Source organism: Mchenga conophoros, linkage group LG18 (assembly GCF_057382185.1).
Source record: "Mchenga conophoros isolate Kocher_MC1m ecotype Shallow Benthic linkage group LG18, M_conophoros_male_GT1.1, whole genome shotgun sequence".
NCBI classification, from domain to species: Eukaryota; Metazoa; Chordata; class Actinopteri; order Cichliformes; family Cichlidae; genus Mchenga; species Mchenga conophoros.
The window spans coordinates 13,971,180-13,991,938 of record NC_140543.1 but is presented as its reverse complement, the minus strand read 5'-3'; the positions used below and the strand labels follow the sequence as shown (position 1 = coordinate 13,991,938).

General features: G+C 38.7%; 1 protein-coding gene across 2 annotated transcripts in view; it reads right to left on the bottom strand.

Moving 5' to 3' along the window:
- The window catches only part of LOC146553381 (RNA-binding Raly-like protein), a 62,750-nt gene that overhangs the window by 34,685 nt on the left and 7,306 nt on the right, over positions 1–20,759 (bottom strand). For both annotated transcript variants that reach the window (XR_014889535.1, XM_085254796.1), the window contains exon 2: positions 9,481–9,755. Coding sequence is in view for 1 of the 2 variants with exons in the window: in XM_085254796.1 (XP_085110922.1) it covers positions 9,481–9,736 (256 nt within the window). In the remaining variant the exon portion in view is untranslated. The remainder of the gene's footprint in view (positions 1–9,480; positions 9,756–20,759) is intronic.

Below are 20,759 nucleotides of genomic sequence, written 5' to 3'. Positions count from 1 at the left end.
AGCACTTGGCAACAGTGGGAAGAGTCAGGCTGAGGGAGGGGCCGCCATCTGCTGCGCCAGGTCGGCGGTGAATAGACCCACTAGGCAAAAAGGGTGGGGTTACATAGACTAATGGGTGTCCATGAGACTCACAGGTGACCAATATGATTGATGCCGGGTGTATCAAATAGGCTTAGCCTTAAAAATCTTCATTTAAAAAAATAAAAATGAACATAAAATACTTGCATCCAATCTACAGTGTAGGCCTAATATAAAGCGAAAACAGGAGCACTGACCAGCACTGTTCCAGTTTGCATAATCATGACCAGATGTAAATAAACATACATGTGTGATATTGTTATGTAAAAATTGCTGGCAAGGGGAAACGTTTTGATAACTTTCTGGGTTCTTGATTTTAGCCGACCTGGCCTGTGACCTAGGAGATTTGAGCAGGCTTAGCTTGCATGCAGGTGAACAGCTCATGGCATTTGTCCAGATAGCCTTGAACTTTCGTCAAATTATGTTTCCACTTATTTTTCTTTTCTAAACAGTGCCCAGCAGAGAGAAACAGCACAGAAAAACTGACCTTTGCCCACATTAGCCCAGACTGGGTCCCCAAAAGAGAAATGGGGTTGTATCAAACATAAAGCTGTAGGCAGTAAAAGCAAGACTAAAAGCTGAAAGATGCTGAATTGTGCGCTCACATGTGTGAGTCTGCACTTGTGAGCGGCCCTCTCTAACTCACTTAACCCAACAATGATATAAAAATAGTGATTGGTACAACAACAAAGATGCACACGTGTGTGCACTGCACACTCTAAATATAGACTTCTGCATTGTGTGAACACTTGCCCAGTCATAGATAATATGTTTAACATGTTTAATTACATACACACAGACTGTTGTATTCATTTTATTATTATATAATTTCAACTGTAAGAACTGTTAAGATCTTATCCTTAGTTCCATGATGCTTTATAGGTATAATGACTACATGCAAGCATAAAAAAAGGTCATTCTTTCTATTAATCACAGAATTTTAACCAATCTTTTTAGCAGAATAAACAAAACAAAATCTAATCACGGGGGTCACAAATGAACGATTCATTTGATATTTGAGCTACATCTTTAAAAAATGTCCTGATTTTTCTGTCCTCTAAAGCCACAGAAATTTTCTGTGTGACCTCACTATTCAAATGGCATCCTGTCATAAAAGTAAATCAGCCTCCCATTGTCACTGTCTCTCATTCATCAATCAGGGTTTTTAATTCATTTTAAAGTGGATAGCCTGTGGACTTAAGAGACAGATTTTAAAAAAAAAATCAGCAGTGTGTCTAAAGGAGCCGACTCCCCAGCTGTTGCAGCTCTTAGGCTTGGATGAAGATGAAGCCTTGTAATTGTGATATCTAATTACACTGACATGGGGTTTGCAGCTGCCTCGTGCAAAGCCTGAAGTCTTAATTGTTTCTTTGTTCTCACAAAAAAAAGACAAGAAACTAAAAGCTCGTGAAGAAAACAGGCTGAGTGAGACGATTTGTGGCTTCAAGTCGCCGAAATCAAACTCCAGTGTCATCAGCTATTGTCTCAATTTGACATCTCTTAAGAAAGAGTAAAAATACCGCTGTGTGACTTAAGTGGTGAAAATACTGCGTGACAACAACATATAATATATATATATAATTGTGTTCTGGCATATTTTCAAAAAAGTGGCCTGAGGCTAATTTAGAAATAAACCACATTGAGTGGCAGGCGAAGAACTTTCTAACAAACAGAGAAAAATCTTTTTGTGGAATTTAATGATTCATAAATGGAAAAATGCGATTGGATATTCTGTGCAGGATGCATGCAGTCTTTCCCTCGCTGACTACAAATGAATGATACATGCTGAGGGACAGCATGAGATGTCCCAGTTTTGGTCTCAATGCTATTCTCTCAGCACCATCTAGTGTTCATGCAGATGAGAAATTAATAAATGCATCAGCAGAGGCCAACAAACTGCTGCTATTGGAAAGAAAACAGAGGAACCTTTAGACAAAAGTTTAAGCATTAATATATGAATGTCAATGTGGCCTCACAGCAAGAAGGTCCTGAGTCCAGCTGGGGTCTTTCAGTGTGAAAGACCCCAGCAGGTTCTTCCTGTGTCTGCGTGGGTTATGTCTGGGTATTCCAGGATCTTCCTACAGTCCATCTTGTACCAATTGGTGACTCTAAGTGAATGCGAGCGTGAATGATTGTCTGTCTCTCTGTGTTAGCCCTGCAAAAGCCTGCCAACCTGTCCACTGTGCACCCCTATGACAGCTGCAATAGGATACCCCACTCGTGCAACTGGATAAGCAGAAGAAATGAATCAATATAAATATCAAATTAGCAAAAGAAAAACAAACAGGCATCTAATCAATCCTCTGTATTGATTTTATGCCATTATTCTTGTGCGTATAACGACGTTTGTTCTCCTTTGTTATCTTTTTCGTTCCTGTGAAGCCCTTCAAAACGTACTATATAAATTGATTTTAAACTAAAGCAATCTCAAAGAAATGTTTCTCCTTGTGGGGTTATTTTTATTTAAGATGGAGTTTCAGTAAACAAGCCTACAATTAAACTATTACTAGTTAACTACTACAATGTAACACCTTTCCTGACTCAAACTCACAAGTGCAGAATTTATTATAGGACCATCCGCTCTTCTCAACTAAACGCCAGGATTTCACAGGTTTTACTGTAGTATCTATTTCAACCACAGGGAGGCACTCAAACACTACAAGACTGCTGTCACCCATGAACGCTCTCAAACACTATAAACCTAAGCAAGATGTGATCACACAAACACTGATTATGAAAAATGAATGTGGGAAATATCAGTACATCTGTGTCCAGATTTTATCCACAGAGACATTACAAGAAGGGAAGCTGAGTGAGTAAAAAAAGAAATGAAACCCTCCCCTATGACCAGCAGACATCTTCATCAGGGGCCCAAGAAGCGGTTGCGAGACGAAGACCGCATCAGGGTGATTGAATGTCACTTTTAGTCACATTTAACACTTTAAGTCATTGTATCTGCAATCCAGTCATGTCTGAAGAAATTAAAGCAGGTAAAGCAAGCACGTCAGTATCTCATTGCTATCAAATCTACTCATGCAAGGGGTGCTGTGGTACCTCAGCAGGCTGAGCTGCTCACTGCAGGATATACAGGTTTGATTCTGACCTTGTAACATTCCTGTCACATATCATACCTTCACACAGCTGCATTTTCTGTCATGCTTCAGTGAATATAATTTAATTAAAAAAAATGTTAAGGAAAATATCAAGCATTAATATCTTAGGCAGGCTGCAGATGCCTGTTCATGTTTAAAAGATAAGGTGTTTAGGGTTAAATTTCTTGGAAGAATAAAGGCAGAAGAGATTACTTCCAAAGTAGGAAGAGACATTACTTTAGGCAACTTACTACTGTGCATTGTTAATATGCTGGATTTAATGTGTGTGTGTGTGTGTGTGTGTGTGTGTGTGTGTGTGTGTGTGTGTGTGTGTGTGTGTGTGTGTGTGTGTGTGTGTGTGTGTGTGCATGCGCGCACAGATGGTCAGACAATCAAGAGCAGCCAGTGGAGCCTCAGTATGGCACACTAAGCAAAGTAGTATTTCACTTTGGCTGCTGTATGAAGCTCAGATGACGTGTTGACCCGAGATCTTCTCTAGACACTCTTTCTGTGTGTTTCTCAGAGAATACAACTGTGTCAGCATGCATAACAATGAGGCGAGCTTCTTTTAGCAGAGCAAAGGGGACATGTGGTTTTGTGCTGACATCACTGTGAATATGTCTGTGTTGTGGCAAAGTGAAACAGAGTGGTGTTTATGACTACGACTGTTTTTCTTGGCACTAACTGGGTCTTATGAATGCAGTGATGAGCAGCATTTATTAGAGATCTTATTATACCCCCAATTTCTGGCCTACATTTAGAGCTAAAATGTTGATTTACACCGGAGTAAAAACTTTGATTGCTACTTAGACGAAGTGATTGATACCATTTTTTTCATGGTACATTTAACACAAAGCTAGAGCCAGCAGAGACAGGAAGATAGGGACACAGGAGGGATAGCTAGTTAAGCTAAAGCCAGCAGCCACTTAATTTGGAAAGAGAATTAAAATGAAGTCAGTGCCAAAAACTCCCATGTTAAAATGCCCAACTTTGCAGCATTAAAAGCACATTTACAGCGTGGTACAAACAGTTTGGTCCTTTATGGATTGTTTAACACATCATAACAACTCTCAGGAGGGTAATTTATTTTTTTTATAACTTATCCACCTGGACACTGAAGGTAGGAGCTTGGCTGGTTTGACAGGCAGATGCCTCAACACCTGGCAGCTGTGGTGGATCATCTAATTAGCAGCCTCGTCTCTGCTAATTAGAGTCACTAAACTAAAACTTTCTACTTTGTCTGCACTGTTGGTGTCTTTTGGAGCGAATTTAGGAAATAATCTGACACTTAATATTGGCTTGCTCTTTGGTGCATCCTTGTGCTTCAGTTTAGGTGAGTGAGATTCTAGTGTTTCATTAGTCGGTTAGTACTAAATAGCGGTTATGCATGTCTATAGATATCTATAGATATCTTGCTAGCTAAGCTCATTAGCATTAACTAATAACTTTACTGCCTTGTACAACTACATGACAACTTCTAGCTAAAAGGAAGCTAACATAAAGACCACATCTATTTTTTAAACACAATCTTTGCTGGAAAACTGTTTAAAACAGTTGATTGGGCGCTGAGCTGAAGCTAGCTGACAGATAGTCTAACTTAGCCATAAAGAGACTGTTCAAAGCTAGAATACTGCTATTTCTAAAATAGACCTATGGTCTTTATGTAGTTTTGTTTTTAGTTTTTTCAAACAAAAATAGAGAGAAAATCAAAAGGAGCAAACCCTGGCTGGTCTGTCTTTATTTTATATTTGTTTCCTAAAGACACAGCTGGTTTGCCTGATAAGCTGACAGCTAGCAAGACATATAAGCAGGGATTTGACATTGGGTTTTCATTACTGAGCTTAAGGGTTCAGCTGACAAATGTCCTGCAAACACATAGGAGACATTGTGATACTTTTTCATATGTTGTCTGATAGTGAATTGATGCTAATCTCTGGTGCCCACCTATCACATTTCACTATACTCTTGACAATTTTTGAGTCTGAACAGCAACTTGAATTAATCATATGCAAACAACTTTGGCTTTTGTGGCATTTCTATTTTAACTATGATGTTAAAAAAATCACAGTGCTTACTGTTTTTTCCAGTTTTACTAAATTAAGTATCCCTGAAATGTCTCTAATATTGTCTCTGCCTGAGACAGCTATTCACTTTGAAAAGTAAAGCCTTATAGCAAATGTTAGAAAGGGTTACGTTATCTGAGGAGCTGTCGGTTACCAAATTTAAGTTTTTATATTTTTACCTAACTGTGGTGAGCTCAGGTATTCTTTTAGTTAGTTGGTGGACTGCTTTGACTCTACAGTCCTCAGTTAGCATGTTAAAGTTCCTGACAGCACAATTAGAAAATAACTGGACAAGTGTGGCTCATTTGGAAGTGTTACTAGGAGAAAGTCTCTTCTCTCTAAAAGGAACAAGGCAGCAAGGCTTAGGCTTCCAGAGTCGCATCTGATAAAGACACAAGACTTGTACAAATGAGACCAAAAGTGGAGATGTTTGGCCATAATGCTCAGAGCCAGATTTGGCAAAAAACAAACACATCAGAATAAGCACCTCGTACCAACTGTCACGCACGGTGGTGGAGGGGTGATGATCTTGGCTTGTTTTGTAGTTACAGGACCTGGGTGCCTTACAGACATTGAGTCGACCTGTATACCAAAGTATTATAGAGTCAAATGTGAGGCGAACCCATCTACCAGCTAAACCTTTGCCAGAACGAGGTCATGTAACAGGAAAATGATCCCAAGCACAGCAGCAAATGTAGAACAGAATAGCTGAAAAAGAAAAGTCTAGACCTCAACCTGATTGAAATGCAGCGGTGGGACCTTAAGCTGTGAATAAACGAATGGCCACAAACGCCAATGAACTGAAGCAATGCTGTAAAGAAGAGTGGGCCAAAATTCCTCCACAATGATGTAAGAGACTGATAAAGCCATACAGAAAATGGTTATTTCAAGTTATTGCTGCTAAAGGTGCTTCTACCAGCTATTCAATCATGGGGACTGAATAGAGGTCTCGTTGATGTATAAATGCAAAGTTTGGTACAAACTAAAGGACAAAACCAGAAACTTAGTCTTTAAATTATAATGAACTGATAGATTGGGTAGTTCCAGTTAATCATTTCCAGAGAGGTCTGAGATCTGGAGGGTTCCTCACCATTAGACTTGTACTGATATCTTGGTGAGTACAATAATCATATTATATGAATAATCATCAAAAACACTCGTGTGTGGTGGTTTTTTTTTTGTTTTTGTTTTTTTAAAGGATACATTTTCATTACTGGCTCAGGCTGATAACTTGAGTGACAGTTTCACTAAAGAGATCAGTCATATAGTTACAATAATACCAGAACAGTTCTCAAGTCACGTAATTATGTGTAATAACTGTTAACCTTGCAATTTTACCACTGCCGCATGTAATTTCATATCCAGAAATGCATGAAACTGGGAAAATATAAGGTGGAATTACAGATGTGACCCTGCAGCACTCTTATTCATATTTAATGAGAGAACAGGGCTTGGGGAGGACTTTTATTCTCTATGGAGGAGGCTGTGAGCCAATCAATAAGTAATATAAGGAAGACTTAGAGGGATCCACAGAATGCCTATGAGGACTGAGGCCTGAATGTATGTACAGTACGAGCTCGCCTTGTGTCCTTCCCGCAGCATCTCCCTTTTTAACTCAGCTGATTAAGTAAAAACGTATTCTGTATCTCAGAAACTTTGCCGAGGCCATACTTCAGTTTATTAAATTATTTCATACTTTTTACAGATCAAATATAAGACTGGCAACCAGATACAGTGCAGAACTTTTGACCATGAATGGTAAAAACCAAATGACAGCTCAAGGTCTTCCGGCATTATTGATTAAAAATAAGAGTTGATCATTTGTAAGCTGTTCAGGCTCCATGAGGTTGAAACATAATTCTAGAAGCCCTTACACGGACCAAATCAATCATATTTTAAATCTTAAATTAAAACTGATTTTGTTTAGGTTTCTAAATAAACATTTATTATTGCTAGTTATTTTATTTAAAAAGGGAAAAAATGATCAAGTCTACTAGTTCATCTCAGAAAATGTAAATATCTGGATGGGTAAGCAGGAGCAGATGGATTTATGGATGGAAACTTTCATATATTTTGAATTTATTCAATGTAAAGTGAAATATCAGGTCTTTCCTGTATTTGGCTTATAGATCATGAAAATCAGAACTCAGGCTTCTCAAATTGTGAAAATATCATAAGAACATTTCCTAGTATTCTGTAAAATATGTTCATTTTTATATTGAGTACTTGGTTGGGAGTCGATGCAGGATGGCATGGAGACAATCAGCTTGTGACACTGCTGAGTTGACACTGAAGCCCAGGTGGTTTTGATAGTAACAGGCCTAGGGAGCTGAATACAGTAATGACATGTCTAGCAAACAATTTGGTAATAGCTGTGGCATTGTGGGCAGGTACTAAGTCCTGGTGGAAAAGGCAATACACATCTTCCGGTAGACGACTATGTTGACTCTGGACTTGATAAAACACAGTGGACAAGCCATTCCAGCAGATTACATGGCACCCCAAATCAACCCAGATTTAGGAAACTTTACACTGGTCTGGATTCTGTGCTCTCCACTACTCCTCCAGACTCTGGGACCTTGATTTCCAAATGAAATGAAAGAATGTACCTTCACCAGAAAAGAGGACTTTGGACTATTGAGCAATATTTCAGTTCTTTTTCTCCTTAGCCCAGACAAGATACTTCTGACACTGTCTCTGGTTCAGGAATAGCTTAATATCATAATAGCCCCTTTTCTGAATACCCCTGTGTGTGGTGGCTCTTGCACTGATACCAGCCTCAGTCCTTGTGAAGTTCTCTTGACAATCCACTGTTGCTTGTCCACCTTTTCCCATCATACTTTTTTCCTTCCAGTTAATTTTAATACAGCACTCTGTGAACAGCCATCCTTTTCAGCAATGACCTGCTGTTGCTTACCTCGTTTGCATGAACTTCTATTATTGTTTCCCATGCTTTTCCACCAAGGTTATCCAAATTGACATCATTAAGATCATTTCCTTTAGTAAAAGTATAAATATACTACTATGAAATCGTTCATAACAAGAAAAAGTCTTTCAAAGATATAATGGAAAGACTCAAATTGCTGTACCGTATATGTCGTGTGCAAGTGACCTCTTTAGCATTTTATTGTTATTGATACATTATTGAGCAGTAAATGAGCCCTGCAGCAGGTCAAGTTGGAGCATTTTTCAATAACTATATTGTGTGCATATAACATTATAAGAGTAGTATCAGGATGGATTACTGAATAGGACTGCCAGGCACAGAGCCAGATCACATGGCCTTAGAGATTTCATTTGGCCAGAGCCCTGGTAAGACATGACTGTTAACATCTCTTGTTGGGCAGTCAATCAAACAACAAAGAGACACAAAAACCTCTTAAACAGCCACACTACTAAGAGGCACAGAACAAAAAAGTCACAATACAGATGAAAATGCCAACAGCTTTAAAGAAACACAAAATGTTTGCAGTCAAAGCAACGCGGTAAAAAAAAAAGAAGCACAGAGACAAAGATAAACCACCAGCAGGCTTTCAGTCTGGTTTTGCTGTTGTATAGCACGGATGCGGGCTTTCTGGATGAAAGTGCCCAGAAGTTTATTCTGTCATAATCAGATCTGTCAACAATAGCAGCTTAAGCTCAGAAGTAAATGTATTAAAGTGTATTGAGAGAATGTAGTAGATTGACTGCAAATCCAAACACTTATACAAGTACCTGAAAATTGTACAGTACAGTGTTGGAGTAAATAATCACGTTAATTTCCTGCTCTGAATTTTCAGATCAATCTGACGAATAAAAGTGGCCATGTAAACTGAAAACTAGAAACTGCTGGTACACCAGCATCCCTGTCCACAGTGCAGCGAGATTTACATGTAGCGGGTGTCAATCAAGAAGGAAGCCCCTGCTCTAAAACCTTCGGCATTCCTCACTTCTGCTAAGAGGACATTAAAGATGTATGTTGTACAATCATTCCACTGTGGAAAAGGTTTAAAAAAAAATAACAATTAAAAGCCCCAAACTATTGTTGATCAGTGTATAAAAATTTCTGACCACAATTGTATGTCCTGACACACAGTGAAACTAGAACCAACTCCGAAGTATTGAAAGTATTTAAGCTGTAAACAAAGTTCTCTCTATTTATACTGCAAGTACTGAATATACTGCTTCAGTTGATCATATGTTCACTGTAGTATATGTGGAGTATAATGGAAAGTTTCACCTGTTCATGGATCAAAATTGTTGCTTACCAAGTGATTGTCCAGCAACGATCCTGGCGTTCTCTCCAGCCACGGCTGCCCGGGCATTCCTCTCGCTGGCGTACTGAACAAAGGCGTAGCCTTTGTGGACAGAACAGCCCACAATCTTGCCGTATTTGGCAAAGATGGCCTCAATGTCAGCCTTGGTTACTACGGCTGTGTTGAGGTTGCCGATGAAAACGCGAGAGTTGAGGGAGCGAGGATCATTCTTGTTGGTCACGTTGCTGGTCTGGGTCTTCCCAGTCATCCTATTCCTGCAGCAATGCCTGCAGGGAGACACAGTTGAACACTGCTCAGGAAGCCAGGAAGGTTAGATTGCAGAGGTTATACATAGAGAGTCAAACAGCGAGCAGCAGTGGGATGTAAACACTGGTCAGATCTGAGAGCATATGTTGTAAATAATTCCTCAGATTTTCTTTGTACAGGCTGAGAAACAAATCCCTCCCTAGTAAAACTGGGGTAAAAAGGCTTGCATGTTATCCTAAAGGCTTTTTGTAGACAAATCTTTAATGATTTTAGATTAGTCATATTCACGTATTTATTTATTTATTTATTTTTAAAACTGCCACTTGTAAAAATTATAATACAGCATGTATTTGGTGTCATCTTTCCCTCCTGAGAAATTTTTATGATTAAACAAATGAGCAAAAGGACTGACAAAGAGGAAGACATTGATAGATAATAATTACAATAAATATCAAGCAAAGTTTAAATCAAACTCCAGGCACCATTGAACATAATTTTACAAAGCCAAACCTTGATTGCTGACATTTTTTTTTCAATCATCTTTCAACTGTTTTCTCAATTAATCATTTAAAACATCAAAAAATAAAATAAGGTAAGAGGGAACTCTTTCCTGGTGTCTATTTTTTTAGTTGATAAAACCCAACAATATTCAGTTTGCTGACATAAAACAAAGAAAAAAACAAGAAAATCTATAATTTAAAAAATGACTGACAGTAACTTTGGATTTACTCCACTGCTTATATATTTTTAAACTAATTGCTTGATTGTGGAAGCAAAAATCAAAAACCCAATGAAAATGAAATACATTTAAAATGTCTGAACAGACTGATTTTGGTTATTTTTGCCTAAACTGCTATTTTAAAATTCTACATTATTTATCTCGAGTATTCAATGAATCACATGGTTACAGCTCATGAGTCGTTATGCTGTTATTATCCTTGTCTAAGTGTTCACTTGTACTTGTGCCTACCTCAGTGAGCATGGAGACTGAGACAGATTGCTGTCTGCAGGAGGGGAGAGGAACTCTGACACGGAGGCGGCTGTGATTCAGGCGTGTGAATCTGATAGATCTCACTATATATGTGAACTGTGTTCCCACATTTGAAAATAGCGCATCACACTGAAGTCACAAGAATCCCCACTCACTGTTTTACCCTTTTCTTTTCTTTTTTCCTTTTGAGTCTCTTCTATATGCAGTGCCAGAGGTGGCCTTTATACTCCAACTGAGTATTTCACATTATAATCACTATGTTCATCTTTTTCACAGCGTTTCAAAAAGGAGAAAATGTAGTATTATATATTGTTACCGCTATGGTTGACACATTGTTTCTATATACATGTTCATGTGATAAATAAAGCACACCCTACTTATCAGCACATTAAAAAAGTCCTTAGCAAGTCTTAAAATTAGGTAAATATACCAACATTATTTATTTACATCCATTATTTATTTATTTACCAAAAACTAAGTGCAAATGCAGAAGTATGTTAATGTTCATGACAGTACATTTACCTTGTTTGTAAAGGATGCCATGAGAAAGTGTCTTTTTTTCTAAAAACAGCATGGCAACACAGCTTAGGATCACATTATACATGCCGCTTTGGTTGCTTTGCACATTGCTATTGATGTTGCATTCACTTGAATGATAGGTGTGAGGCCCCAAACATCAGCACTGGTATAAGAGGAGAAATCTAATCTTTTCAAACTTTTGCAATAACTCTCTCTGTATACACTGTGAATTCTGGGCTTGTACTAATATATCATTAAACTGGTGGTTTAAAAAATCGACACGACAAACTGGCTGTATCTCTAGCAACCAACATTCAAGGTGTAGGTAATTGGTGCACAACCGGCCAAAACAAGTTTGAAGCAATGGTGTAAATATGAGTGTGCCAAAATTCCTCCACAGCCATGTGACAGACTGATAAATTCATACAGAAAACAATTACTACATGCTAAAGCAGCTAAAGGTCATTCTACAAACTCAAACAAATAAATGACATGGTGTAACACGTTGTTGTATTTAGATTTTTTTTAACAAGCAAAAACACAGATTTTTTTATTATATCCTGATAAACACCTGATAAAACCTTAGACTTGAGAGGTGTACTTTCTTTTTTACATGACTGTATATGTACAAACTTGCTTTGTGTAAAGGTACCAACCTCCCAGGTTATCAGCATTAATCTTGTAGTATGTCATTATATTTGCATCATAATATCACAAATGACATTTAACTGCATAACCACTACTTATGCTTAGGTTAAGTACTCTTTGAATGAAAGATTTATTTGAGTGCAGCATGGTATGTGAAAGCATGTGAATATTTTAACCACCAGAAGAAGAATTACTTTCAAACAGAAACCAGGTCAACAGAAATAAAGATAATTTAACTGGACTCCTAACATTAATTTGCATTTAAGCATAAAGCCAATAGGTCATCTAGAATTAATCTTAGGGCAATCCTTCTGTAAACATCAGCAGCACATCATGATCTTTTTACCTCTGTGGAGCCTGCACTGTTTGCTCCTATCATGCCACAGTCCTGGGAGACGAGCATAAAGATGTGCACCACAATAATCGGACACATCCACTTCAAGAGGAAGGAAGAAACTTTCAAGTTGTTTCTTCTTGGAATTCCCAGTTGGTGGTGGTCTTTGTTTGTGAGTGAGAGTGTGTAATGAGGCTTTCTTAACCCAGATTTCACAAAGTATAGACACATTGCCATGCAGGATAAGCTCTCATGAGGCTATAAGGACAGAAGTGAGTCCCAGTGGTTAGCGCTGTTACAGCTACTCACAGAAAGTAGAGAGATTAATTATTAATACTAAGAATTATTTAACTAGATTTAGATATATTTGTTTATATATAGTCATAATCAATTAATTTACAATCTCTGTGGTTTAAGCTTCTTAATTGAGAGGGTGCTCTGGGTTGTTCTTGTGTTATGGAGCTTTAAAAAGTCTCATTAGTAGATTTTATTTCCTGTACTGAATCAAGTTAGCTGTCTTTGTGCTAGGCTAAGCTAATCACCTGCTGGATGAGCGTCTTCTTCTAATTAAACACTAAAGCTAAGAAATCTAAAAAACTCATTTTATAGAATCTAAAATATTTACTGTTTTCTATATAGTACTTGCTAGCTGATGTGCCTCTTACGAATATATTTAATTGCTTGATTTTGCTGCACAGCTGAAATCAAATGACCTGAATATAAAACATATACAAAAAGAGGTGCAGTTATATCCATAGGTATTTTCTCAGAAATATTTTCCCTGCTGGAGGTGGAGTGCAAGCATGTCGAGTGACAGTTACTCTAAACATCTGCACACATCTACACCAACACAGACGCACTGAGTGCAGTCAATCCTCTCTCAGGTTCCCCTTGCGTCACAGCTTCCCCCATCCTCCCCCATCCTCCCCAACCGCTTCTTTACTTCCATCCTTTGCCTCCACCCACATATAATCCACTCTAAATCTCCTCTGCTGCTCTTCAAAAAATCTCCTTTTGCACAACAGAGAAGAGTAGATGAATTAAAACTGGTGCATGTCCCATATTACGGTAGTGCTGTGAGTTTGGAGTTAATTGACTTAATTATCGGTAGTGAGAGAGCAGGAAGCTGACACTCTATCCAATCAAACCTCAAATCCCATTCACCCCGTCTCTACCTTTTGAATGGTATCGCACCCCCAACACCTTACCCAACCTGCGGAGTGACTGATGGATGTGGAGTGCACTGAATGGTCTCTTTGAGGCAAATGTACAGAGGTGAGGCCATTAGATGGAAGATAGTTGATTAAGCAGGAGAATATTTTAAATAGATTTAATAAGAGAAAATGTGATTCAGACAAATGCTGAGCACTGAATGAAAGAGGTGGCATTTGCTTATTAAATACTAGTTAAGCGGTTTAAATGCACAGTGCTGGAAAGACTACAGTAGTTTGTAAATAATTTTTTTAGGTATTATATATTTATTCATTACATACAGTGGAGTGGGACATGCTAAATGGAATCTGCTGTTTCTTACATTTAATTAATGGACACTCAGCATTAACCCTACGATGTAACCTACGCCATAACAGATGCCATAATTGACAAGCAGCTCCCTGGAAAATCGAGCTACACATCATGTCGATGCAGCCTACAACTATTGTGTTTGGCCTGTTCAGTACTGTCAATCCCTCCTGGGTTTCCAGATACTTCTTTCCCACAGTTTTTTCACTTATCAGTGGGAGAAAAATAATCATAGCTTCAATATAAGGATTCCAGGAGGCAGACGGTACGCAAAGGCATGAATAGCCTACTCGTAATGACGTCGGTCAGTTAAGGCAAAAACTGAACAATTATACATATTCTGTCTTAAAACAGAGAATGAGTTTTCAGTGATCACAAGATTAATCACATGTATTAATATGAGACAAAAGAGTCTTACATCTGCACCATCGCTCATTCTTTAAAAAAAAAAAAAACTGCAGTGAGGATTTATTCTTTAAAAAGAATTTTAGCTTTGGAGGTGGGAATGTGGCTTTGGTCCAGAAAATATTCCAGTAAACTACTGGAAGTACAGCCTTGAAATTATAATTAACAGACTTTACAGCATGCATGGTTGTATTGTTTCAGAGTTAATGACATATTTTAGAGGGTACCTTATTATTTTATTATTTTATTTTCATGCAGTTTGAGGAGTCAGTATATGTGTTCATTATTGCTAAAATCCAACTGTTCCAATATACACTGAACTGTTAAAATATACATTAGAACCCAAATGATCCACACTTTATGCCATCCATCCATTTTCTTAGCCACTTATCCAATTCAGAATCGTAGGGAACCTGAAACCTCCACTGGGTAGAAGGTGGGGTACCCAGGGTAGAGCTATGGCCAATTTAGAATGACCAGTTAAGCTAACATGGATGTCTTTGGACTGTAAGAGGGAGCTGGAGTACCCAGAAAGAACAAAACACCAACTTAACATCATAAAAGCCTGTAGGCAGGTTCAAACCAGGAACCTTTTGGCAACTGTAACCACCTAACCACCGCACCATCCAAACCATAGATGTCCAAACTTTCATTAGATAATTGCATAGCAAGTGGCTAAGCTTTCCTACCTGAATATTAGAAGCTCACCGGACATCGAGAGTAACTTTGGGTTGAATATATGTTGTTCTCAAACTGCCATCTCTGTGACTAGGGGACATTCCCTCTATAGCTTGAGCCACAGCTGCTCAAACGTTAGCATCTAAGTAAGGTAATGAGCACGAAGACAAATGCCTGCCCAGCATCAGTAGGTTCTTCAAAGCCTGAGGGAACGGCATCGAGCAAAAACAGCTATATGGACCAGAAACGGTTGAAAACAGCAAATTGCTTCTTAAGTGTTTGTATGTCTGTTTCTGAATTTAAAGCCTGGTGCAAAGTTGCTTGTAGACACAAGACATTACCTCGACTAATGGCTTGAAGTTTCTTACAATGTCTGCAAACTTGTCAAACTTCTATTAGCAGCTGACAGCATCAGATGGTCACTGAGCAACCGCTCAAGCGACGCTTTAAATAACCGCAGGCTGCATCTGGTACAAAAATACAACCACAGTCAGTCTAAGCAGAAGCTTTCAGTCGCCACATTTTTCACGTAGAGCATCACTCAGTTATCCTCAATTACATGTTTTTAATGAAAGTGATCACAGGAAAAAGGAGTAACATTATTCCTCTGGTTTTCAAAATGGAAAGAAAGAGACTTCAAAGGCCATTTACAATATTCATGAGGCTCTAAGATCCTCAAAGCCTTTTAAGAAGAAGCATGTGGCATAACTGCTGGCAAATGCTTGGTGGAAACGTCCCAGGCCAGGAAACACGCTCACATCGAATTCAAAGCAGTCTGATAGGCAAGACAGGAGGAGAGAGATGGTGCTGGATTCATCTTGGCATGCTTAACGCTCCTGAAATTAATGCAAAATTACATCTTCGTGCATCACCGGAGCTGTGAATACATCCAAACTCATCACTGGCATGTTTTTCCACACACAGACTTTGTTTTGTCTCTTAAAAGTCTTTCTTATAACACAGAAGTGAGTGTCTGACAGTGATGTTTTCCTTTCCTTTTTTTGTTCAGGGCTTCTACAGCATCCTCCCGTGTTGCAGAGGTTCCAAGTGTAAGTATTTCATGGATCCTCTTTGGTCCTTTCACACTGACTGTCAGGGGCTTCAGAGCCTGAATTCTCCTGAGATAAAGAAGCGAGGAACTGGTGAAAGTAATCATTTTAGCACTTCCTCTCTCCCTGATCTCTCCTCACTGACTCACGCTCCTGTCTGAGGAAGAAAGATGAAAACTTCTCATCCGATATGACAAATACATATGGGATGTGAAAGATGCATTCAGGCCACACTCACTCCCCACTGTTTGAATGCTGCACTGCAACATTTTATCTTTAGCAAGTTGACAGCGCACAACCAAAAGCGACTAACCTCGACTCTCGTCAACAGAGGAAAGTTTAATTTGCAGACGTCTTCATAGTCTGTCTGAACAGAGCCATCGACACACGTCGGTTCTGCTTTATCAGGAGGCAGGTGTTTTTCAGCTGTGTCTCATGTCTCTTGCTTGTAGTGCCTTTCTGGAAAAACGTGGCTGCTCAAGTGAACAAAATATTGGTTTATAATAAGACACCTTTTCACCTTTTTGCCTCATTTCTTTGATGGACAGCCAAACACATTACAAGGGAAATACTGTGTACTGAAACCTAATTACGCTTTCATACAATCTAAATTTACAAACTGGGCACCAATGCAGCTATGGATTATTTCTTCTCTTTCTACTGTTTAACATGTGTAACGCAAACCATGAGGATCATCATGTAGATTAAAATAGATCAAACAAATGTTAATCAGCCATAAACAACAGGTAGGTTTAAGGTGTTTAAGATAGATTCCACCTGAGCGTATGTTTGATAAAGATGAAGCTGGAGGTTAGCTTAGCCAAGAGGCTAAACAGCAAGAGTAGCATGTCTGGAGAATAGAAGTTCTTCAACCACCTCTAAACCTTTTATCAGGGGACCGGAGGTGTCAAACAGGGGTATTTAACATCATGGGCCACTGAACTCTCCTCTCAGTGTGAAAAACTTTGAATTTACTGCTGTAAAATAAATAAAAAAATGATTGTCAATCGTGAAAAAACAGAAATCTTTTCCAGGCAGGTTCTGGCCCCCAGGCCTTATGTTTGACATCCCTGCCTTATATTAACACTATATACCCTGAATGTTTAATGTGTAATAAGAACAATAAACACTATGGTGATACCAGGTTAATTGAGTTTTTCTCTTGACTGTTGTTCCGAATTTAACAGACATGAAGAATGAAGCATTCGTGTATTTTAATTCTTTCTTTGTTTTTTTTTCATGCAGACGCGTAGCACTTTCCATGTTTCTGTTGTGAAGATGTGAGGATTTAACAAAATGTTTCAATAATTTTGCTGAAATCACTCAGTTACTTGGTCTGTGGCTGTCACTCTCAGTCATGGGCCAGTAAAAAAGCTTAATTACAGCAGCAAAATATCTCCAGACAAAAACAGGTTTAATTTTCAAAATTGAAAAACCTTGTTAAAATTGCATGAGGAGTGCATTGAATACAATCTTGTAATGAATTCAACTCAGAAAAACAGAAAAATATTTTGTTGAATATAAACTGATAACACTGTTGTATTTGTGAGTTCAGTATAAAGGTGCAATGAGCCGCTCTGTAACTTATAATAGAAAAACACAACAGATCAAAGTAACAATTGGATGATGATTAAAAACTATTTTAACTACTCATCATGTAGAGTGATGTAGATTAGTGAATGTTATTTATTAGGACTAAACCTAGTATTATGATTTATTAAATGTTATGCTGGAAACGGGCATTAATGATTAGTTTGAATGCAATAAACTAATCACATCTGGTTTGTAATTTCAATGTAATCGCCGCACATGAAAGGAAGTAACCACTTTCAATCTCAGCAAATGAAACTATCTGAAAACAACTTGACAGCACAGTAAGAGATGTGTTGTTCCAACGGAAAAATTTGTATTCCCCAATCGGTTGCTATAAACTTTATTGGTAGTCCCACATTCATGGAGGCTTGAAAACTATTGGTAACCACCGACTTGTGTGCAAACACTCTACTCGTCAAGCAGCAATGAAACTGAAAAACCAGAAATGGAGAATGTCACCTTCAAAGTTGCACCATTTGAAATGTGGTAAGGCTGGGGAATACATTTTCCATAGCAAGCAGAGGTTGCCAGGGGGTCAACAGCTGATTACTAGACCTATATCTCTGAGGCTGTAGGGAGTGAGAATAATATACCTGAAGCTTATTAATCTAATTTATGTCTCCTTTGTTCAAAGACATGCGCATTACAAAGGAATCAGTTTTTATGATACGCCCGTTTTCTCCATTCTTTTGAATCACAGCCAAATGAGAAACTAAATGTGGACAGAAAAACATTTATAAACTATGCTGCTTCCATGTATGAGTTTTTTCCCCGTCCTCTCTTATGTGAGAATATACACAGCATGAGGTGTGAAGATTTATCAAAATGCTGGGGAAAATGCTGTTAAGAATCTCTCAGTGACCCACCAGCTTTTATTGTTACTGGGAGACTTTGGAGCAGGAATAATGACTGCAGCTGATAGGACCACCGCAATTTTTCATTGTCTGTCACAGTCAAAGAAAGAGATGTCATCACTTTAAATGCACAAATTCCACAAAGGCACAATAATATGCTTAATCAAAAAAAAAATTGCATTAGTGCTAAATTAAATTTAATTGCAGAACATAATGAATTTAACTCAGACAAATGGTGAAAATCAGACAGAAAAAAAGAGCATACCACAGACTTCTGAGCATTAACATAAGGTGACTGTGTAATAACAACACTATGTGGGCACCAGTGCCCTTTTTTAATAACCCTGTCTCACCCTCGTTCATTATTCCATGCTCCCTCTCAGCCATAAATTACTCGGCTAATGCCCCAACAGCAGCAGCTATTGCTGAATCATTCAAAGACCCCAATTAGCAATTAAGGACTTAATGAATAGAGGTCCTTGCTGGGCCGTTTTCCTCCCTGCCCAGAGGAGCCTGGTGGAATCTAATTTCTCCTGCAGGACTTGTACAGTAAATACTGGCTAACAGTGCAAAGGAAATAGAGAATAGCCCATTACTGCACACATATAACCAGAAACCTGCCCTCCAGTTTCGAGCCCTGTTTACTATGTAGCAGGAATTTCAGTTCTGCTGTGGATCTTAACAAGGAAGGATGACTGTCAGGCACTATTCTTATATTTTTTCCCTTCAGTTCACACCCCATTACCTTCTGCATAATACCTGTCTTGAGTTTGAATTGAAGAAGGAGAGGGGAAATGGCAACAAAAGGAGAGAGAAAGAGAGAGGGGGGGTTTAAAAGGAGGTGAGATGGAAGGAGAGAATGAGCGAACTTCAAAAAAGGAAGAAGGGAAAAAGACATTTGCAATGCCAATCATTTTCAAGGAGCTTAGAACTGGGCCTTGGACCGGAATATCAAAGATGGAAAATGCAGGCATACATCATGCGGTTGGTAGGTAGTGCTAGCTTATAAATTATTACTGCGACTCTATCCTTTTATATTACTATCCCATCAGCCTTTTATCGTTTACATATTTTTCATATATTTGATGAATTGACTTTTGAACTGCAAGGCTATGCTTTACTGTGCGAGAGTCCACAAGTATGCGAATATGCAGAGTTTCTCAAAGGAGAATACACTCTATTTTCCATCAGCTTTACCAGCCTCTTTATGGAGTCTCTGTGAAGCATGAAGACTGAGGGCACACGGTCACGTGCCTAAAATGAGCAGTGCCATAATCTGATTTGAGCAACCTATAGCGACGACAGCCGGGAGATAAAGCACAATGTGACCTGTACAGTGAGATGGGATGAAGTCATATCTCTGGAAGACATTTTATCTCGCATCTTACAATAATAGAAGTTCTGATTATCTCTGAAATCGGTGCAATTTAATAACATACCAGAAACGTGATCTGTGAGGTCAGTGTGTGTCTTTCACACTACTCTGTTTTGGGGTGATTTTGATGGTAAAAGCTGCTTACATATAGTCTCACTGATTCCACAGGGACATTGTTTTCAGGCATTTTTGCTTTACTGCATCGCTGTGCACCAATTCATTACATTCAAAGTATTCTTAAAATTTTACTTTCCGTCTTGTTGGGAGTCTACCCTGTTCTCATGAAAACAGAGGATTTCTCCTGCATTACTAATATGTGTATGTGAATGAATGACAGGGGGGGAAAAAAGACTCCACCTGCTGTTGCAGCAGGGGGAGTCCTCACAAAGCTCTGCTCGAGGGCATACGAACATATGCCATGCTTTCCCATATCTCTTGGCACGGACATATTTCTCCATTTCCTTAATTCTCCTCTTGTGTGAGTGCCAAATTTAGCTTCCTCTCCAGCAGGCTAAAGTAACTGGGTCACTAGAGCTGTGGGTAATTAGCAGATAACAAAATATGTTTCCGCTTTATGACACCAGAAGGGTGAAGACTGGGGGTTAAAAGGCATATTAAGGTAATAATTTGGGGCAGGAGTTGACACCCAGGGTGAAAGGTCAAACGTGAAAGTCAGAAATGGAGCAAATGAGTCGAAATATGCATGAGGCTGAGGGGGATGCGGATGATGTGGAGGTTCTTTTCCATGAATGTGAAAAACAGCACGACAAAGAGCTGATTATCATTTCATTTTAGGAAGAATTTGCAATTTAAATGAAAAAAAGGCTCTCTTCTGCTGCTAAACGTTACGTGCCGACAATGTTTTCAGTTTATTGTGCACAACAGATTTTGTAAGCAGAGTGACGGCATGGTGAATGCATGCTGTGTCACAAACACTAAATAGTGCTCATTTTAATGCAAATACACATCCACTGTGATGCAAGCAGGAAAGATTCAATTAAAAAAGAACAAAAACATTCGGGCAGGAGCCAGTTTTTCTCTCTTCGTGATCCTTCGC